At 31.4% G+C, this 21082-nt stretch overlaps 1 protein-coding gene, 1 long non-coding RNA gene and 1 pseudogene across 3 annotated transcripts; 1 reads left to right on the top strand and 2 right to left on the bottom strand.

The window, feature by feature from the left end:
* Positions 1 to 286: 286 nt before the first annotated feature.
* Positions 287 to 9160, bottom strand: LOC139506173 (serine/threonine-protein kinase Nek8-like; the record flags this gene model as incomplete). The annotated part of the gene is given in 12 exon segments (XM_071295400.1): positions 287 to 555; positions 843 to 919; positions 1368 to 1515; positions 1789 to 1961; positions 2611 to 2681; positions 2890 to 3098; positions 3722 to 3803; positions 4466 to 4515; positions 4885 to 5061; positions 6796 to 6851; positions 7273 to 7478; positions 9052 to 9160. Coding segments are annotated over 12 exon segments (1565 nt in total), but the record flags the coding sequence as incomplete, so codon positions are not given.
* A 3073-nt stretch (positions 9161 to 12233) lies between these two features.
* On the top strand, positions 12234 to 15418 carry LOC139506174 (myosin regulatory light chain 12A-like; annotated as a pseudogene).
* A 185-nt stretch (positions 15419 to 15603) lies between these two features.
* LOC139506175 (uncharacterized) lies at positions 15604 to 19668 on the bottom strand. 2 transcript variants are annotated; one of them, XR_011659956.1, is made up of 4 exons: positions 19541 to 19668; positions 18749 to 18952; positions 17944 to 18009; positions 15604 to 15739 (listed from the first exon to the last, which is right to left on the bottom strand). It is a non-coding gene; the product is annotated as an uncharacterized lncRNA (long non-coding RNA). The 2 variants fall into 2 exon arrangements; XR_011659955.1 differs by lacking the exons at positions 18749 to 18952; positions 19541 to 19668 and adding an exon at positions 19017 to 19059.
* Positions 19669 to 21082: the final 1414 nt, after the last annotated feature.

The following is a 21082-nucleotide window of genomic DNA, read 5'->3' as shown; positions in this document are numbered from 1 at the left end:
GATTCAGATGCTTAATCATGTGTAAAAATCGGTGTCAGGAATCTTAAGTTGTTATGAAATTGTAAAACACAGAAACAAGTGCGGCATACGGAGGCTCAATGAGTTAAAGTCGGTCCCATAGGTCTTCAGAAGACTTGACGTCTTCTTCCACCAAAAATGACTGCATATTTCAAAAAATTATTTCTGATTTTGGGTTTTTTAAATGTTGAAACAAAGAACAATATATTTTAATTACTTGTCTGATTAGTAGCTTATGTCCCTTTCAGGGGAGACTTAATTATTTTACCTATTACTTCCACAACACAATAATTTATTATCATGAGTTAGAATCATGGAACAATCCACACCACAACAGACTTTAGAAGGTTGGAAATGTTCTGGTATCGGCACAGGCATTGGGGAGGCATGTGAGTCTTGAGTTCCAAGTCCTAGTCTTCCATTATCTCCCCTACCCCAGGAAAATACTTCATGTTCATTGGTCACTGCAATCACATGTGAAGCGCCACAGGAAATCTGTGTTACTTCACATCCTAATAATGCTTCTACAATTTTAGCCTGAAAAAATCATCAATACTTTAACCAATTCGAAAACACATGTAACACTGTATAAGAATTTACACACACTGCTAATTTTTAACATATTTTATTCTCAATTTTGATGAAAAAAACTCTGGTCACCGATTTCAAAAGAATACAATTTTTTGCCATGCCACATATGAAACATTGTCAGTTTGTGGTGAAACATTTGTATAAACTATTTCTTTGTCCTTTTTATCTAATATCAACAAACAGCTGTATAATTTGAATAAATATTTTATTTTCCGTTTAACATACAAACTTACCTGCGCTACATCATTATGGTTACCGTGACCCAGACATCCGTTAGCACCACTACCAAAAGTCATCAATATTCCTCTATCTGTAATACAGGTTAGATATATATGTGTAAGGCATAGGTAGTGATTAATTGATGCATACAGCCCATGTTAATGTTATATAGCTATGTTTTATCAACATATTTAAATAGGATTTTTAAAATGTCACAGTACCCTGAATCATAAACATGCATTCAATAAGAAAGAAAAAGTTGTTGTAGGAAATTAGAATTGTGAAAGTGAAGCCATCAAAATTCAAACTTGATCTGTGTTTTTAAAATAAGCATTGTGTATACATTTCATAACATTTGGTTGAGACAAACATAAGTTAGAGAATACAAACTAATTTCATGAAGTACATACAGATAATTGTAAAACATAATGCCCAATATGCTATAATGGGAGCATAATAAAACATATTTCCAAACCTATTTCTAAACTTGTTTAGCTAATTTCATGTCATTAATTTCCCATGATAATTATTGTCCTTACCAGTGAGACATGCAGTATGAAAGTCCCCACATGCCACATGCTGTATGTTGACTGCTGATTGACCCTCTAGGTAACGTGGTATAAATGTTGGAGCAGGAATGTCTGTGGCACCAGGTATTAGTGTTTCTGTTCCTGCTACTGAAGATGACTGTCGTGGCAGAATATAATCAATTTTGTATTACAATGTATTGTTATAATTATTGCCTGGGATAGGTACATTATTTTGTTGCATCATTGTAATATGGATCATTTATATTTCTGAAAAACATTGTTTTTTTTTTCATGAAAATATTTAATAAATTAAACTGTATTTACCAGAGTTACTCTCCATTATACCTAACAGATAAAGAATGTACAAAATGTCTGAAAGTAAGAGAATTTTATCCCTTTTCAAAGTATTTCTGGGGTTAAAAGTACTAACCTCCCAGACAATGAGTCGGCCATTTTTAGTTACTCCAGCTTTCTGAGTTCTACCACTTGAGGCCTGTATAAGTTGTGTATCTGTAGAAGGTAGCCCCATCTTTACTGGTCTACCAATACCACTTCCCCAATAAAATACTGAACTTAATGTTGTTGGTTTGGTGGATATAGATTCTAAAAAAAAATTTCACTCAATACTTATTAAATTTGTAGTTGAAAGATCGATTAATGTAGTTAAAACAATATAGTTTCTCACTTCCATATTAAATCTCTGACTCTTGAAGAAATACAAGATGTTTTCTCCTTTTGTTGTTACTCTCCCAACCACTTTAAATAATATAAGGTATTATGGGTAAGTAAGTCTATATTTAATCTCAGAAATCACATATACACGTCAATTCTTTGGTAAATAGATATACCACAATGAACTTTATGCTTAAGTAAGATTAAAATTTTTCTTCTAAATTTGATAGACATGATTATTTAAGGTAATCTTTTGCCATTCTTGTTTTCTAGATATTAAACCCGACAAAGTAATAAATAGAATGGTTAAATAATCTTTCCCCCTGACTCAAAAATATTTTCACAAAAGTTCACTCCCCTAGCATATCCACAGAATCTTTTAATCATGCATTTCTCATCAAAATAAATTATTATTTTGTAACTAATCCTTTTTTATAGAAGATTATGATCATTTCTAAAATTTCATTCTAACGTAATCAAATATGATGGCTGCCTTCAGATGCCCATTGAATTAGTGTTGATAAAGCATAAAGAACAGGTATTAAAACATCAATCTCTCAAACAAACAATGTGAACTTACCCCTAGAGGTATGACTTCCTCTTATAGACATTCTATTGAACGGAGAGGAGGACGGCATTGGTCGATTAATTCTAAAACAAAACAAATTTATTATTCTATTTTACTTTTTTCAATCAAAAAAGTGACAATGAATATCAAAACTTCTTGTCATAACATAAAGTTCTTGTACACAATTCAAAACGTCATATATTTATACTGGAATCCTGTTTTTCATCATGAATATTTTTTTCAAAATAAGATAACTAAGTTGCTAAATATAACAGAATAGAAAAAACAAACCTTGTGCAGTTTATTTTCCCCATGTCTGTATGCAGATACATTAATGCATTTATAACTATGGGCTGAGCCATTATTTGGTTTATTGTTGGTCTTTTATTTGGATCTAAGTGTAGCATGCTTAGGATAAGGCTTTTTAATTCATCGCTGTAATTGACAGATATTGGTGCAAATGTACCTCTCATGATCTTCATTACCAAGGCTGGCAAATTCTAAAAGAATATAAATGTATATTCATTTACGGAGTATGTATATGAACCTCATCGTCTTGAGACATCTTAAGATGTCTTGAGACAAATTTCCAAGACGCGTCTCAAGACGGACTTAAAGACACGTCTTATAGACACTGTGTCTTGAAGACATGTCTTAAAGACATCTTGAGACATATGAAACTGTGTCTTGACATATGCCTCAAGACACATTTTTGTCACATCCATGTCTTGAGACATTGGTTTAGAATAGTGTTTGGTGTATTTGAAAACACACCACATCCTTTATTCTGTGTATGAATTAAGGAAGATGTTTGCCATAATGACAACTTAAGGCAATGAAATTCAAAATAAACCCCCAAATAAACCAAATGTATAATAAATCAATTAGGAGTTACACACATCAAAACAGATGATTTTTCATTGTGTTTATCTTTCTTAATTTGTGAAAATGTTAAATGAATTGAAAAAATGTATATATTTTGGCTAAAACTGTATTTCATTCTGACTGTTTTATCATTTTGCAAAAAGACTTTTGCAAGACATTGCTAATGTAATGATATAAAGTTTGATTATTGTTTGTTACAATCACATTGATAAAATAAAAATAGTGTAATAGTACATACAGCAGCTTCAAATGCTCTTTTGAGACTGGCTAGCTCATATAAAACACATCCTAGAGCCCATATATCACTCTTTTGATTATATCTTAATTTACATGTTAAGGTTGTATTATAACTGTAACATGTGTAAGACATTATGTTAGATCATGATTTTTTTACATTCACAATTATACCACTATAAAGCCAAAAATTAATATAGAAAAATCTCAAAAACTAAATAGATTAAACACACCCCTGTTATTTGATTATTATAATTTAACAAACCCATAAAAGACAAACAGAGGAAGAATTTAAAGGTCTTATGATGATTATAAAAGTTCATGGGATTAAACAAGATAACCAGATTTTTTATAAATTTTGAAAAATATATTTCATAACTTTAATACAGCAATAAATCTTAAAATCATTTTAATCACAACGGTGGTTGTTATTTGGAACTGAATCTTTTTTAAATTTCCTAAAAAGGATCAAATAAATTAAAATATATACTCAGAATTGTCAAATAATAAATGCCAATAGAAAAAAAAATCTCTCACTGTGAGTCACAGGAATATTAAATAAAAACTGAGATTTATATTAAAAGATATTCTTTAGAAACTCACGGGTATGTTGTGGCACATATGCCACTCATCATTTGACAAATCACAGTTAAATCATCAGCCTAAATTCATGTAAATTTAAAAAGAGATCTAATATTCCAATCTATCAGTTCAGGAATAATCCCAAATAATTTTTGTTAAAGGATACGGTTTCCCTTCACAAAGTTCTGGTGAAATATAGCATGGTGTTCCAACAACCTAAAATAAGCAAATAATACAATATATGTTACTATTAGACTGTATCTGGTAAGTTAATGTACATTCAAACATATCAATCAACAAAAAGATCAATTAATTCATTTAAAATCAGTTCAAATAAATGTAAACTGGCCATCCTTACATATCCAAATAAATCATACATAATATAAAATTCCTTCACACTTAAATTGCCCAAATAAAAAAGTTGTGTAAATTACTGTCATACACTGTTGACGGAGATTTGTCTAATCTGTGTGTAATTTCAATACATGTAATGTAATTTCAATACATGTAATGTACATTTGTACATGTATAATACAAATGCTTAATTTTACTATTTGTTAAGAACTTCACATTATATAAACTTACAGTGTAAGCTTTACTTTTACTGCTTAAAACTTTAGATATGCCAAAATCTCCAATTTTTACTACTTCTTTTCTTTTGTCAAGTAATATATTCTGTGTTTTCAAGTCTCTATGCAAGATCTGTTTGGAGTGTACATGTTGCAAAGAAAGCAACATCTGTGCAAAGTATTTCAAAATTTCCTAAAAAAAAAATGTTTTTGTAAAATAAAAACAGCATACATCAATCACAGTTTAAATGTTTCAAAGTATTCTGCAAATAATGTAATAACCAATTTACACAATAAAATGTAAAAAGTGTGTAAGTGTTCCACGGAACCCAACGTCTCACCTACTTTTGCTGTTAATCGCAGGCTCAACAAAAACGAGGAAAAAAAAAAAATAAAATCATTCCTATAGATACTATCTTTTGATTGTAAAAAGCTGCTGTGGAAGTTTGGTACAAATCGAGGATAGTTTATGAATATAATAGATGTTTAAAAAACTTTAACTGCAGACTGTATGTAATGTTAACTGGAAGAAAACTAAGTCCATTTATAAGTAAAATAGGGAAAAACAGATATAAAATTTTAACAAAATTTCCTTATAGATACTTGCTCTTGATCATAAACTATGTTCTGTGTAAGTTTGGTACAAATCCAGGATAGTTTAAGAGAGTTATTAAAATTTTAAAAACTTTAACCACAGAGTGAATGTTATGTGTTATGTTTCCTGGCAGAAAAACTAAGGGCTATTCCAGAAAAAAATGTAGGGGGGGGGGGGGGGGGGGGGGGGGGTGGCGGGTTGGAAGGCAGTTTTTGTCAGCACCCCGCCCACCCAGACAATTGTAATTGAGAATTATAGTGCATTATAGTGTGAAAAGTTGCTCTGATTCTCATCACCCATGTATTATTAATACAATGTGCCTTCCAACCCCCCCCCCCCCCCCCCCCCCCCCCCCCCCCATCACATTTTTTCCTGGAATAGCCGTAAGTCCCATTTATAAGTAAAATACAGAAAAACAGGATTATTTTTTTTGACAAAATTTACTTCTGGATACTATCTTATGATCATAAACAAGCTACTGTCCAAGTGTGGTTGATATCCAGGATAGTTGCAGAAAGTTATTAAAATTTCGAAACTTTAAACCACAGAGTGAATATTTTTGGATGCTGCTGCTGACAGAATGTAGGATTGCTATGTCTTGCTTTTTTGACAAAATTCGAAGGCTCAACAAAAACTGTAGATATACAGAATTACAATTATATCAATCAAAGTTTCTTTGATATGTTGTTATCTCCAAGCATTTCATGAACTTATTGTCTGACATTGTCTAATCATTATAATGTATATATAATTTTTTTACTACAGAAGTGTAGTTTTATTATGAATACTATACAGTTTCAACTTTAATTTGGAGAAAAAGACAACATTAACAATAAATTTGATAAAATATATAAGAATACTATACAATTAATTGATTTTTATTTGGTTATAATACAACACATTTATAACCAATTTTAGACAATATTTTTTTTAAACGATAAAGAAAGTTGAAAATTACACTTTTGGTAAATTGTTTGAGTGTACATTCTTTTTTGGAAGTGGTGAGTGTTTCTAGTTTATTCAACTATTGAATTATAATTTTCCTATAAAATTTGTTTCATTTTTCATCTTCCTTATTTGCTTGTTTCTTCACTGTCCTTGATAAACTTTCACTTTCACATACATGTGTACATGTACATGATGTATGAGCTTAATGTTTTACCAGTTACAAATTCCCATTTAGTTAGTGTGAATGAATTTCAACATATAATTCATGTAATTATAAAATTGGTATAAATCTATCTTCAAGTTACAATGTATATTCAAGTGACATTTTATTCATCAATATTTCTCAAAATAAAATGACTAAATTTAATATTTTTGTAGAGTTACCTCTTCTTCTAAAAGAATACCATTTCTTTGCTGTAAAACATCCATCAGTGTACCACCTTTTTCAACAAAAAACATTTTAGTTATAACTTTTTTACTCAGCATGCTCAGTAACAATTGTTGAAAAAAAAAAATGTTTTTACTTTCTGATCATTGCTGATACAGCAAAGACTATAGATTTTGTTTTAAAGAAATCAGAAGTTGTGCCCTATGAAACTACTTTATGTAACTTCAAAATTAACAACGTTCCACTTTATAAAACTAGAAAATTATACCTAGCATTTATCATTTAATTTCAGACTCACATTTTATAAAATGTTTTGCTCCATACAAATTTTACATCCCTACACATAGTAAATCAAAGATCATTTCACATTAATTGACTATGTTAATGCAAAATAATGATTTGTGATCACGAAGTCAATAGAAGAACTACTCAGACCATTCAGCCACAGAGGCCCCAATTTTCACAGTAATTACCTTGAGCATATTCCATTACTATCATTAAGGCTTTATCTTCTAAGAAGTTTTCAAAATATTTTATAATATTTGGATGTGACAACATGGACAGAACTTTGCTTTCGTTTAATGCTGCCTGTCTCTCTTCTTTGGTCATTTGTTCAACAGGAATCTGCTTAATAATTACTAACTTTTTATCTGCTAGTCTCCTGCACAGGTGAACAGTTCTGTATTAATAAGACAAGAGGAATAAATTGTGATAAAGCAGAAAAAAAGTGAAATGTATGAATAAAATAGCCACTGATCGAAAAAGGTACCTGTACCAAGTCAGAAGCCTGGAATTCAGTGTTTGTTTGTTGCTGTGTTACATATTTGTTTTATTGTTTATTATTTTGTACATAAATAAAGCTGTTCATTTTTTTCGTTTGAATTGTTTTACACATACAATTGTCATTTTGGGGCTTTTATATCTGACTATGCAGTATCTGGTTTGCTCATTGTTGAAAGGGTGCATGGTGACCTATAAATTTTAATTTCTGTGTCATTTGGTCTATTGTAGACAGTTGTTTCATTGGCAATCATAAGGTGCCACATCTTAATTCTTTTTTTTTTTTTTTAAATAAATACATTTTGTATCAAGATTAACGATGATTAAGATTGTCTCTAATAAGCAACTCTACAGTTTTTTTTATTACAGATATGAACTCTATTGGTAAATGTACACAAGAAAATAAAAATAAAAATTGAGATAACTGATTTAGATTTTCGATTATTAGGTATTGAAATTGACAGCATGCATACATGTAGTCCAAGATTACTCTGACGTCCAACGGCTGTGTCAACTTGCCAGACAAGCTGGGGCCGTGGGACCCACTACCCCAGCTTGTCTGGCAAAACAGCCGTTGGACGTCAGAGTAATCTCAGACTAGCATACATGCACATGATGGTAGATATGATGTGTCAAAAATCATAAAAATCGTCAATTATTTGACATTAACAGGATTTTCTAATTTATTATTCAAAAGTTTAAACATGTAAAATAACAAATTTAAGACCAAGGATGGAAGAAAATGAAAACGACTCAATCCAGTGATTTTGCCAACCTCTCAGAATTTTTCACAGGCACTTGTTTCAATCCATGGTCAAATGATGAGAATGTCGACTATAATATGTATTGTCAACCTTCTCATGGATAGAAACAAGTGCCTGTGGAATATTGTTGTAAATGTTGGAATTCTCTCCCCCACCCTTGATTTACACACTGTCATGACTGTGGCAAACCCTGGAACACTCAACAGTATTCAAAAATGAATTTATTTTCTACACAACACAAGCCAATTTCAAACTGGAATATATCGAGATGAAAATCTTGAAGGTATATATTCATCCGTATATAATATTTTCGATAGTGAATGTCAAATAAATTATTTTAAAAAAAATATGGAAAAATCAACGGCCGGGTTCACTTGAAACTCTTCAATCGACTTCAGAGTTAATAGATTATCACGTGAACGCACTAGAGTTGATATTCGGAACAACTCTAAGTAACTCTAGGATAAGGCCCTGACCAAGCATAAAAAATAAAATATTCTCATTGGTTTGACGTCATTCAAGAGTTTCTCGAGTTAAACCCTGGCTCGGTGAGGGTTGGAACCAGGGTACGAGGGGTTAACCCGAGTGGTTCAAGTAAAATCGTTTTGTTGAAACCCGAGTAAGTAAAGTTAACTCGAGAGTTTCAAGTGAACTCGGCCTTAGAGATCTTACACATAACACATGCCTCATATTATAAATAGTATTTACCCGTAAGCACCTCGACCAACAACTCTCATCTTCTCGTAGTTCTCCATAGGTTTCGAGCCCTATCTAGATCCCAGAAAAATGGAAAATGAGAAAAAAAACAAATACTTCAATGTCAAATTAAAACTTTGATTGGCGTGATAAAAATTATAAAATTTCAATATCTAAAACATTTCGCTGACCAAGTAAAAATATTATTTTAAAGTCAGTACCGGAATACATTTCCGGTTATTGATTTTGGTTTCATAAATTTGTGATTTTAATTTTTTTTCTTTTTTTATCTTTCTTATAATTCCAATATTTTTATATTTTTATATTCATTAGACGTGCTCTGACTATAGAGTGAATAATCCAATATTCAATCGGAGACTACCGTGCTTTAAAATTGTTATCAAGAGTAAAAAAAATACTGAGTCATATTCAGCCGGAATCCTCAATGACTAGTTGTCAGCTGAGACTCAGTACTATAGTTATAGTAGTCCCAGTTGTCAGTTATGGCATTACTAAACATCCGTGTCATCTGAAAAGGAGTGATCATTTTGTTTATCTCTTCTGAATTGCCGATTGACTGATAGCTGTTTTATTTTTTGTTGAAATTATTATAAAACTTGGTTTAACATGGGTTTTTTTTTATAAGCAATCCGACAAAAGCCTCTCGGTGGTCTAAATCAGTCCAAAAAAATGAATTTATCGTAGATCTAACGTTACTTAGAAAGACAGAAAAAGTTAGCATAAACCATAACTCAGTCTCTTTCAATTAGACCAGAACGGTTGGCAGTATCCACAACTCTACTGGCTTTCCGCTGTATATAGACCACGTGCTCTAACTTGTTGTGCTGATACGAAATAAACCAATCAACAATTAATTCGCTCACTAAATAATTCAAAATTTGTTGGCTATGAAGGACACGTACAACAGATACAGTTAAATCGGCCTCAGTCATTAATGTTCTGTAAATAATGTACATGTTTCAATACTTATAGCGTAATCTGTATTTCCTTTTGACCCTTATGGTACGTCAACTGGACGCTTAAGCTGCCTATGCATAGGCTGCATTTAATGAGGCCCCTCATGGGGGGGGGGGGGTCCTAGTAATCACATAATCACCATTTTTTTGCCAATATAATCACATAATCATTAAATATTTGCTTATCTTTAGTAATCAAATAATCATAAACTAAAAATACAGTCCTAGGTAATCAAATAATCATAAAATATTTGGCTTAATAATCAAATAATCATTAAAAAAACGGCCAAGTAATCACATAATCAAAAACCCCATGAGGGCCCTCTTTAATATAGCATATGCTGTATTAATTATAGCATAGGGTACATAAATTATAGCTTAAGCTGTAGTTTATATAGCATATGCTGTATTAACTGTAGCATATGCGAAATAATTTACTTTTGACCCTTTCCGTACGCCATACTTATGTCATAGCTGCACTTTCATTTAAAATTGACGATGAGGGTCGGTCAAAAAAACAAAACTTTTAATACGACAAAAGAAATTATGTCAGCCATCCTATTGTGAACTTTCCATTTCTATGTGGCAACATTCCAACTGAGCCAGTATACAGGGTATATACATGTATCTTCCGGTTATAATACGATATTCTAGTGCTTGTGTTTCCTATCATGATTTCCTTGGTAGAGGATTGCTGCTCAGAAGGAGGCTATTAAACCAAGAGTTCACGGCACTTGTCTTAAGGTATATAGGGGGAAAAAATTCTGAGACAAGTGCCTGTGCAAGAATTCCAAAATGGTGAACCTGAAATCATCTCTTATTTCATACATTTCTACGGACGCTATCATCAGTTGATTGACCGTTACAGAATACCGGTTTCTTAGATTACTACCTCGATTAAGACACATTACATGAGTTTAGTTATTGGCGGTGTTTGTGTTGCTCGGTCTTTGGTTTTCTATCTTGTTTTGTGTACTGCATACCTGCCAACTGACCATAAAGTGTTGGCCACAGATGTTGAATCGTGGATCTTTTGCGTTACTTTTCTTTTTCTTTTTAGTATTTAATCTTGTTTCCGTAAATATTCTTTTACATTTTAACTTATTTAATATATTCTTGTTCTTAAACACACTGTATCACAATAACGGTAGTTTATTTATTCTATTATCGCCCAAAATAACTTGAAAAAAAGGTCCCAACATATATTAGACTATTGTTATTGCAATGTCGTATGAATAGAGCAAGAGCATCTTGAATAAGTAACAAAAGTGAAAATATTCAATATTATTTACATAAATAATTTAACACGAAAAAAAGGCAATGGATATAAAAAGGGGACGGGAGGCCATGCTTTATATTATACCCCAAGTGCTTTTGATTAACTCATAGAAAAAATATTATAATTCCCGCTATTCAGTCTGGTGATTCTTCTCTTATCTTTTAAGGGTATTGCCAATGGTGCTTCGAATTTTGAGAATTTCTCTCTTCACATCTGATTGATATTTCAGAACAATCGTTTTAACTGGACATTCAACGTTTATTATATCAGATACAGAAATTGTATTCTTATATTTGAAAAAGCCAAAGGTTTTAATTCGTTTTACTCCTTTTTAAACATAGCAAGAGGTATGAAACGAATTTTAACCATCACCGATGAAATGCACTTTGCGATATTATTTGCGGAAATGTAGAATGTTGCATTGAAATTAAATAGGTATTGTTGATAAAAAAAATATATACACAATAACAAACTTAAGTATGAGACAAAAATGCAACAGTGAGTTACCATATGGAGTTTGGAAAACAAAGACAAATAAGATGTTGATTGAAAAATATAACACTGTTATCATTTCTTTATTTTTTTTAATTTCTTAATTTTTCATGTTTTTTGTTTGTTTTGTTTTTTAAATTTAAGAGTCGGTTCAACAATGGATTGAATTCGTGTTTTACTGCACCTTTTATTCAATGAATCGAGACATTATAAGTAAACGGCAAATGTGGACACTGTATTGTGTACAAATATTTAGTAAAATTAAGTTATATTGCGGTAAGGGGCTTTTAAATTATAACACATTCTTGTTAATAATATTACAAATGATCAGTCGGGCAAATTATTTAACTTCTCGGATGTCAACACGTAGTTGTGTCTTTTGTCTTAGAGCTTTAAATATACAAATAAAACTCGTTATTATTTTAAATTACTGTACCAGCAAACCAGCAAAATGAGGTAAGAAGGAAAATAAATAAAATTGTTATTTACTTAAAGGAAAACACCAAACCTTCATTTTCACATAGAATTGGTCAACAGATATTCATTCTTTAAATTAGATTATTCGATTTATTGCTTACAGTGATTTTGCATAAAAATTGATATAATTATACCATTCTTTTTTTAATTTAATATAGATTCTCGCTTCAAATATTTTTCACTTTACTTTTACAAAGTAAGGAGTTGTGAAAAAATGCAGGATGTAAACAACTCAACATCACCTTACATATTTCAACCATGAGAAAAGCTAATATTATGTAGAATGCTACTGAAACCCGGAAACGTATATTGATCAATTCAAAAGCGAAAACGGTTTAAATCACTTCCATGATCATACTTACAGTATAACAGCAATCAACAACAACCACTGGATTACATGCCCCTACCTTGTCATGCTCTTGTTTGGGACAGACACATACATAATATAGGAGTCCAAAAATGTTTCTGAGAGTTCAAATATTCACCCAACCCGACACAATGATGTAACATCACCCATCTGACAGAAATGTGCAGCACAACTCAGTTTGGTTTAAGTCCGTTCGTGACGACTTATATAGCATGCTTCATCTTACAAGTTTTCTTTAACTTCTCTTTTAGTCGGATTTCAGAACAGAAGTTTCAAAAAGCAGCGTCAGCCCAGTCAACAAATGTTGGGAAAAGAGTCCTCAAAAGTCAAAAGACAAAAGGAAAAAGAGCACCAAGATATAGTTCTAATATTTTTGCAATGTTTGAAGAATCACAGATCCAAGAATTTAAAGAAGCATTCAATATGATTGACCAAAACAGAGACGGGGTGATAGATAAGAAGATCTTACTGACATGCTGGCATCCTTAGGTAAGAACTCGGGAAATGAAAAACTTTTCTTAATTTCGTCCATGTCTTTCCTATTTAAATTTTTATAGAATCATATGTTAAAGAGCTGGTTTTAGAGTCAAACTTTCCTTGTAACAGTTAACGAAAATATACTTACCATAAGCAACATGACCACTAGTGGAGCTGGATCTGCCTGCTTTCTCTTCCGGAGCACACGAGATCATCTCCAGTTGTAGTGAGGTTTATGTTCTCTTATTTTGTTCCTTTTTTTGTATGTCTGTTATTTATTTATTTTTTTGTCGTCTTTTCGTTTTTTGCCATAAGTGGAGAAATGGCAGCAGCGTAATGATTGACCGAGACGTTGTTGGTCTATCGTTTCCCTTCTATTCTAATTATATATACATATAATATGACCCTTTGAAGGTCCACTTGTCGTCTTTCGCCTCTTTTTTTTATAGTATATATTTAAATGTATATTCAAAATATGAAAATATATTTCAGGCAAGAATCCAACAGATAATTATTTGGACGAGATGATGAATTGTGCACCTGGACCCATCAATTTTACAATGTTCCTTACCATGTTTGGTCAGAAACTTCAAGGAACAGACCCGAAGAAGTTATAAAGAATGCATTTGCTTGCTTTGATGAGGGAGGCAAAGGTATTTATATGTAGTTTGTTCATGTATGATTTCATGATTGTTTATTAAGATTGAAAGTAAAATCTGGATTATCATTAAAAGTGAACCGTGAATCTCCATTCTACAACATGCCAAACAGCGACATTAGAATTATTACTAGAAATTTAACAAACCTTTATTATATAATAACATTATTTAAAATTTTAAATATACTGGTAGTTTCTTCACGGTATGCACTGTACATATACAAGAGTCTGAATTTCTTGGTAGTTCATGTCGATTATTCTAATTCAGCTTTAAACCATTCTCAAAAAGACGTAGATTCATTCATTGTAGCTCTTATTATAAAATAAGATGTAAAAAGCGTCACACTTCAATAATAAAACACCAATAAAGATAAACTTATATCAACCCGAAATATTGCGTTCGTAACATTCTGTTAAACTAACTTTCAACATGCCAAACATTCTTTGTATTTAAATTGACATATATTTCAGGATACATTCAAGAAGATCGCCTTAGAGAATTACTCACAACAATGGGTGAACGTTTGACGCCAGACGAGGTAAAATATATAGACAAGAGGCTGTATTATCAATTATATCATAAGCGTTTTTACAGTGCAGGATGAACGGCACAAATAAATGCAACAGTGGCATACCGCTGTTTAAAAGACATGATTAAAAGAAACAAATCCGGGTTTAAAATTATAACCGATGAAACATATCAGCTATAAGAGAAAACATTAAACTGCAACAAAAACGAACGCCAAAAAACATAGAAACGATAAGTTGATAACAACTGCTCTATTCCTGACTTATTTTTTAAATAGACGAAGAAGAGACGAAAATCTATAACCACTTTATAAAAAAAATCGCAAACACAAGGAGAAAAAATTGTAATGTAGTTCTTAAATAGGGTACATTCATTGTAAATAAACTCATCATGGATACCAGGTTTTAATTTTTGTGTCGTCTTAAATAGACTCGTCAGTGACTATCAAATGAAAAAAGTTGAAAAATCCAAATAAACGACGAAGAGCATTGAGGACCCAAAATTGCAAAAGATTATTTCAAAAAGTAAAGTTATGTAATACTACAGTTGCAATTTCAACTTGAGCAGTTCACCTGCCAAAAAAATTAATAACTAATAAAGTCTAATTTATCTAATGTATTTTTCTACACAAAAGTATTAGCTTAACATTTAAACAAGACTCTCAAGTAAAACAAACTGGTTTTATCTCGAAAATAATTGGACAAATTGATACAATATCAGTCGGAAACCTATTGAATAACAAACACCATGCTAGGAGCCATTATTATTTTTTATTTTAAAAATATGCCGGTCACACAGTATAATATGCTACGTTTTTAATTCTTGTTTCTAAATTCAGGTTGATGAAATATTAAAAGAGGGACCATGTTCAAGAGGACACTTTGATTATATAGGCCTTCTCGAGAATACTCAAACATGGGAAGCCTAGTACACAATAAATTAAAAGCACTGAAGATCCATATACAGCAATTAATTATTAAGGAAAACTAACTGCAATATAGTCAGTAAGACAGTTGACGAAAATGTATGATAGATAGATGATAGGAAGATGTGGTGTGAGTGCATGTTTACATACGTTGGATTTTGATATATAATGAAATTCACCATTAAAAACATAAGTGTCTTTGCTTACTTAAACTCACACAACATGTATTATCAGTTTTCTGCACTCGAAAATAAACATCTATATGTCATTCCTGTTAAGACAAAAAACTAATGTGTATTTCGACTGTTGTATTTTTTCCTGATTTGGTTGATATAATGAGTCTTTTCCTTTGTTACCGAAAGACTCCTCTTTGACATCTGCTAGTGGAATGAATACCACAGGTTTTTTTTTTTATTTAAACATCATGACTGGGATGGTGCGGTTTCAATTTCATCTTCACTGCATCTTTGTTAGCGTTAAGAAGTTTTGCTATTCTCTTTGCTGCAATTACTGAATATGCTGCAATGTAAAGACAAACCACTTGAATAAAGAGGACCATAATTGTTTTTTTTATGTTAATTTCTTCTTGTTTATTTGATCTTTTGAATTTTATTTTAGTTCATATATTTTTGCAAAATTTACATGCCAGATATGGAAAAAAAAGGTAAAATCACAAAAATACCGAACTCTGAGGAAAATTCAAAATGGAAAGTCCCTAATCAAATGGCATAATCTCACGCATCAATCGAATGGATAACAACTGTTACGTTCCTAACTTGATACAGTTTTTTTCTTATGTAGAAAATGATGGATTAAATCTGATTGTATAGCTAGCTTAACCTCTCACTTGTACGACAGTCGTATAGAATTCCATTATATTGACAACGATGTGTGAACAAAATAAACGGAGACAATAAGTAAAAATGTCAAAAAATGGGAAACAGCAGTCAACATTGTATTATAATCTTTGTCATTATAAAACTATACAGATATGTAACAAAAAGTAAAATCACAAAAATACTGAACTCCGAGGAAAATTCAAATAAGAAAGTCTCTAATCAAATGATAAAACACATTAAACGAATGGACTACAACTTTCATATTCCTGACTTGGTACAGGTAATTATTAAGACAGTCTCATCAAATACCATTATATTTACAACGATGCGCGAACAAAACAGGCATAATATGTAAAATTGTCAAAATAGGGGTACATCAGTCATCACTGAACAAAGAAACACAATAAGACAAATAAACAAAGCACAATAGCAAAAATGAAAGACAAAAATAAAAAATTTACCATAGCACAATAACACATTGACGTTATGTAAAAGTACAGAGTACGTGAAATGGATATCCCAAAAACTAGGCTAACCCGTAAAAGTAATATTCGAAAGAACAAATACAGGAATATATATATTACACGTTCACCCCTAATTTTTGGTGGGGTTAGTGTTGTTTATTCTTTAGTTTTCTATGTTGTGTTATATGTACTATTGTTTGTCTGTTTGTCCTTTTCATTTTTAGCCATGGCGTTGTCAGTTTATTGTCGATTTATGAGTTTGACTGTCCCTCTGGTATCTTTCGCCCCTCATTCAGATGATAAACAACGTCAGTACACATAATCTAGAAAAAAGTAAAATCACAAAAATACTGAACTCAGAGGAAAATCAATTTGAAAAGTCCATAATCACATGGCAACATCAAAAAACAAAACGCATCAAAAACGAATGGACAAGAACTGTCATATTCCTGACTTGGTACAAGGCATTTTCAAATGTAGAAAATGGTGGATTAAACCTGGTTCTATAGCGCTAACCCTCTCACTTTAATAACAGTCTCATCAAATTCCGCTACATTTACATGATGCGTTAAATAAACAGTCACAATTAATAAAATAGTCAAAATATGGGTACATCAGTCATCATCGTATAACAACTTAACAGGACACAAAAACATCTACTATCTACGAACACATGGATTGATTTGAGTGTCTGACGTCAGAAAAATTATATACGTCACATAAATTTGTCGTTCAATGTGCATACAAACAATTTTAAAATCTATATAGACAATGTACGTATACAGGGTTAAAAAATCAAAGTATGTAAGAATAAATTACAGAAATAGACCGAGATTCAAACTAGTCCAAAAGTTATACATAAGAATTTATGAGAATCCAAAACTTTTAAAAGAAAAAATTTAACAGGACACAAAAAACATCTACTGTCTAAGAACACATGGATTGATTTGAGTGTCTGACGTCAGAAATATTATATACGTCACATAAATGATTTCTAGAAAGAAAAAATCAAATTTATGTGATTTAATTGTATCATCGTAACAGCAACCACACTTTATATTTTAAACATGCTGCTCAAGTTCAATTGAATATTGTTCTTCTGATCAAAACAAGGTCTTACAAGTTGTTAAACATTATTAAAAATAGTTTTGTAGCATGCGCTTCTACCCTGATAAAAAAGTTGACCAGTATTTTTTGCCTACTCATGAAGCTATGTGCTTAGTGAAAAAGTAGCAAATTACACATCTTCATGTCCTTGCTTTCACCATACCGAAAAAAGGAACTAACGAACACTCGAAATTAATTATGTCTATGTAAAATTTGTATTTTTTTAACCTGATTCAAAATTAAAAAAATATCATAAACTTTTATAATTGCAGATTTCTTAGTAACTTTTTTTCAAACATATGGTAAGACGTACCTGCACCAGACATCTTGGTATCTTTCTTTTCCGCTTTGGATTGTCCAGATTCTAGGTCTCTTTTCACTAAATGTATAAGAACATGAATTTAAACCATTACCGAATAGTAAGATGTGAAAAGAGTTTCAAAATACATCTTACAGGGAAAAGGTTTCTTTCTTTGTTTACCCTTGATCCGAATACTTCAAATTCAATTAAGTGGTCCGGGAAAATTTAAATAAAGAGGCGGATGATACCGAAGAATATTCAAACATATATAGTGAGAAAATGACAACCCCATTGCAAAAAAGAAAACCCAACGAAAAACGTCCGAAAGACAAACAGTCTACTAGTACTAGTATACATATTTTTTAAGGGGCCAGCTGAAGAACGCATACGGGTGCGGAGTTTCTCGCTACATTGAAGACCCATTGGTGGCCTTCGGCTGTTGTCTGCTCTATGGTTGGGTTGTTGTCGCTTTGACACATTCCCTATTTCCTTTCTCAATTTTACTAAACGCAACATAGAAAAACACGAGCAACATGAACCGCACAAAAGAACATTTTTATATTTTGTCAAAGAAATATAATTAATGTATTTTCGGTCAACAAATCAAGTCAAATTAGTAGATGGTAAAATGAAAAGCGAATAGTAAAAAAGAGAAAGGTAAAATGACACCTACAAAAAATCTCTACCGCAACTAAAACAGTTGGTCGTTAGTACAAATATACGATAACTTGATGAAAAGAAAATCAATTTCTTCCAATAGAATATCCAAATTTGATTTTTTTAACAAACAAATAAGTGGGCAACTTACAATACTCACCAATTAAGATGTTGGTGACGAGACATTGGTTTGTCGTTTGTATATGGTATGGCTCATTTTTATAGCTAGTTGTCGTTCCTTCCTCATGTGGTAAGTTACTTTTTGTATCATGGAGATAATTTATTCGACCGCCTTTTTCTTACTTTTGGCTTTTAGTTGTTATACCCCTGGCCACTTATAGACATATGTTTTTTTTCCTTTAGACTACAAGAAGGAATATAATTCCCGTAAGTTACAACAAAATAATAAAGTGTAATAAGAATCATACCATTCGCCATTGCATATATTTTCTGCTTTCCTTCTGTCCTTTCTGAAATATTCTTACACTTTTATTGACCAAAACTATTTGACACATGATTTACTAAGTTTGATATGATGAGGTTTTTTTTTTTCTAATTATTATACACATCCGATTCAAAACCAAAGTTGTATTGTATTTTTATAAACAATGTCGCAAATGGATGTATGATGTTCTAATTCTATGTTTTTTAGTGATGAACTATCAGGCGGATTACGTTATCGATCTCATCACGTATTCAAATTTATATAGTTATTGACTTTCATTTAAATTTTCAGTTTGAGCTTCGCTGATGAAAGCAAATACAGTAAAGCGATGCGGACGAACACAGTTTTATTTTTCATTTTTGTAACCTACCATTGCCCTGTGTGTGAACTAATCTATCAATTGTAGATTGGCATCAACTAGAATAATGCCGTAACTACAAATATCTAACATTTGAATTAATTGGTCTTTATTTTATTGATGTGTTTATTTCGAAAATAATTACTCACATATTGTAATTCTTTCTTTAGTCCCTTGTTTGATTCTTTAAGACCTTTATTTACGCTTACTAGGTAGTAAATCGTCATTCTGAAAGTATGTCCATAAAAAGAAAAATAACAAAAATACTAAACTCCGGGAAAATTCAAAACGGAAAGTCATTAATAAAATGCCAAAATTAAAAGCTCAAACACACCAAGTCTTATATTCCTGACTTGGTTAGCACACACCTGTTGCCAAGTCCTTGTTTTGTTCTTAAAGTCATATATGCATCTGTGAGAATTCTATAGAAAACAACGAGATATATTTGAACTACTAAATCGGTTTCTTTTCTGTACCAGATGAGCTGTACACGAAAAGCGAACTATATAAAGTCCCGTTAGTAGACTACAAAGAATTTCTGTTCTTAAGGAAGAAAATCAGATACCATAAAACGAATATCTTAAATCATCCGATAACATGCTTTCGGCTGGCATTTTGACAAATAATTAATCAGTTAACATTATCTTATGCTCATATGCACAGATTTTTCTATTGATGTTTTATAAATATTTATATATATAAATAGTTACCCCAAAAGCATCAGTAAAGAATGATGACACCAGGAGATGCTGCGTAGTTAATACCAGCTGTCATGCTTGATGGCAATTCATCATCAATGTAATTGCTTATTACCTCAAACATTTTCTTCTGTCCGCTGAAACGGTTTTTTTTCAAGTTCTATATATTTGTCTAGGAATTTTTGTATTTTGTACATCCAACATTTATGTATTATTTTTTTATGTTTCTGTTATGTTTCGGTTGAGTTATCTGTAATGTCTTATCGTTTGTAGTCTGAATATTTATAAAATTTCCTTTTCATAATATCATTGTCACGAACATTCTTTGGACGAATATTGTGAAAATAATTGTATAAATTCGAGATTGCATGTTAGTTCCAAACGATTTTGATATAATCAGTGAGCTTTTTCCGTTTGGTCTTATATTTGTCATGGTTTGGTTTATCTTTTTTTTAGATATAGGTTTGTTTGACCATTTTCCCTTTCAGAGTATTGTGTAAAAACTAGAAAAAGCATTATAATGCAAATATGAAAGCAGTACTCAGTTAAGCGTATTCCTGCCATATCTAGAATAAATAACTTACCTGAATGGTCCACAGTGAGGGGATGGTTCTATAGCCACAATAGCAAACAGTGGTGGCAACATCGACAAGAACAACATGACTAGTAATAGTGCGTAATAAAAATTGTTTGATCTTGAGGCCCTAAATATGCCTTCCTGTGGAACATTACATACCATCACAGACCAGGAACGTAAATAAAGTAAGATAAATAATTTTGCCAGGTTTAGTAATGGCAGACCTGGCGCGAAAAATGTCCCTAGCCTGAAATGTAAAAAGTGTATTCAATATAATTCGTTTGAACATTTTGAAAGTTAAAATACGATCAAAGATTTTTCTCTCAATGTATACATTAACGCTAAAAGACACTTATTGGTGAATGTGTAAAATATGTTGTCATGATATCGTGATTTATGTACTAATAGTTATTTTA

The sequence above is a fragment of the Mytilus edulis genome, unplaced genomic scaffold (assembly GCF_963676685.1).
Source record: "Mytilus edulis unplaced genomic scaffold, xbMytEdul2.2 SCAFFOLD_1182, whole genome shotgun sequence".
NCBI classification, from domain to species: Eukaryota; Metazoa; Mollusca; class Bivalvia; order Mytilida; family Mytilidae; genus Mytilus; species Mytilus edulis.
Note: the sequence above shows the minus strand (reverse complement) of the source record. Positions and strands in the feature narration are given on the sequence as shown.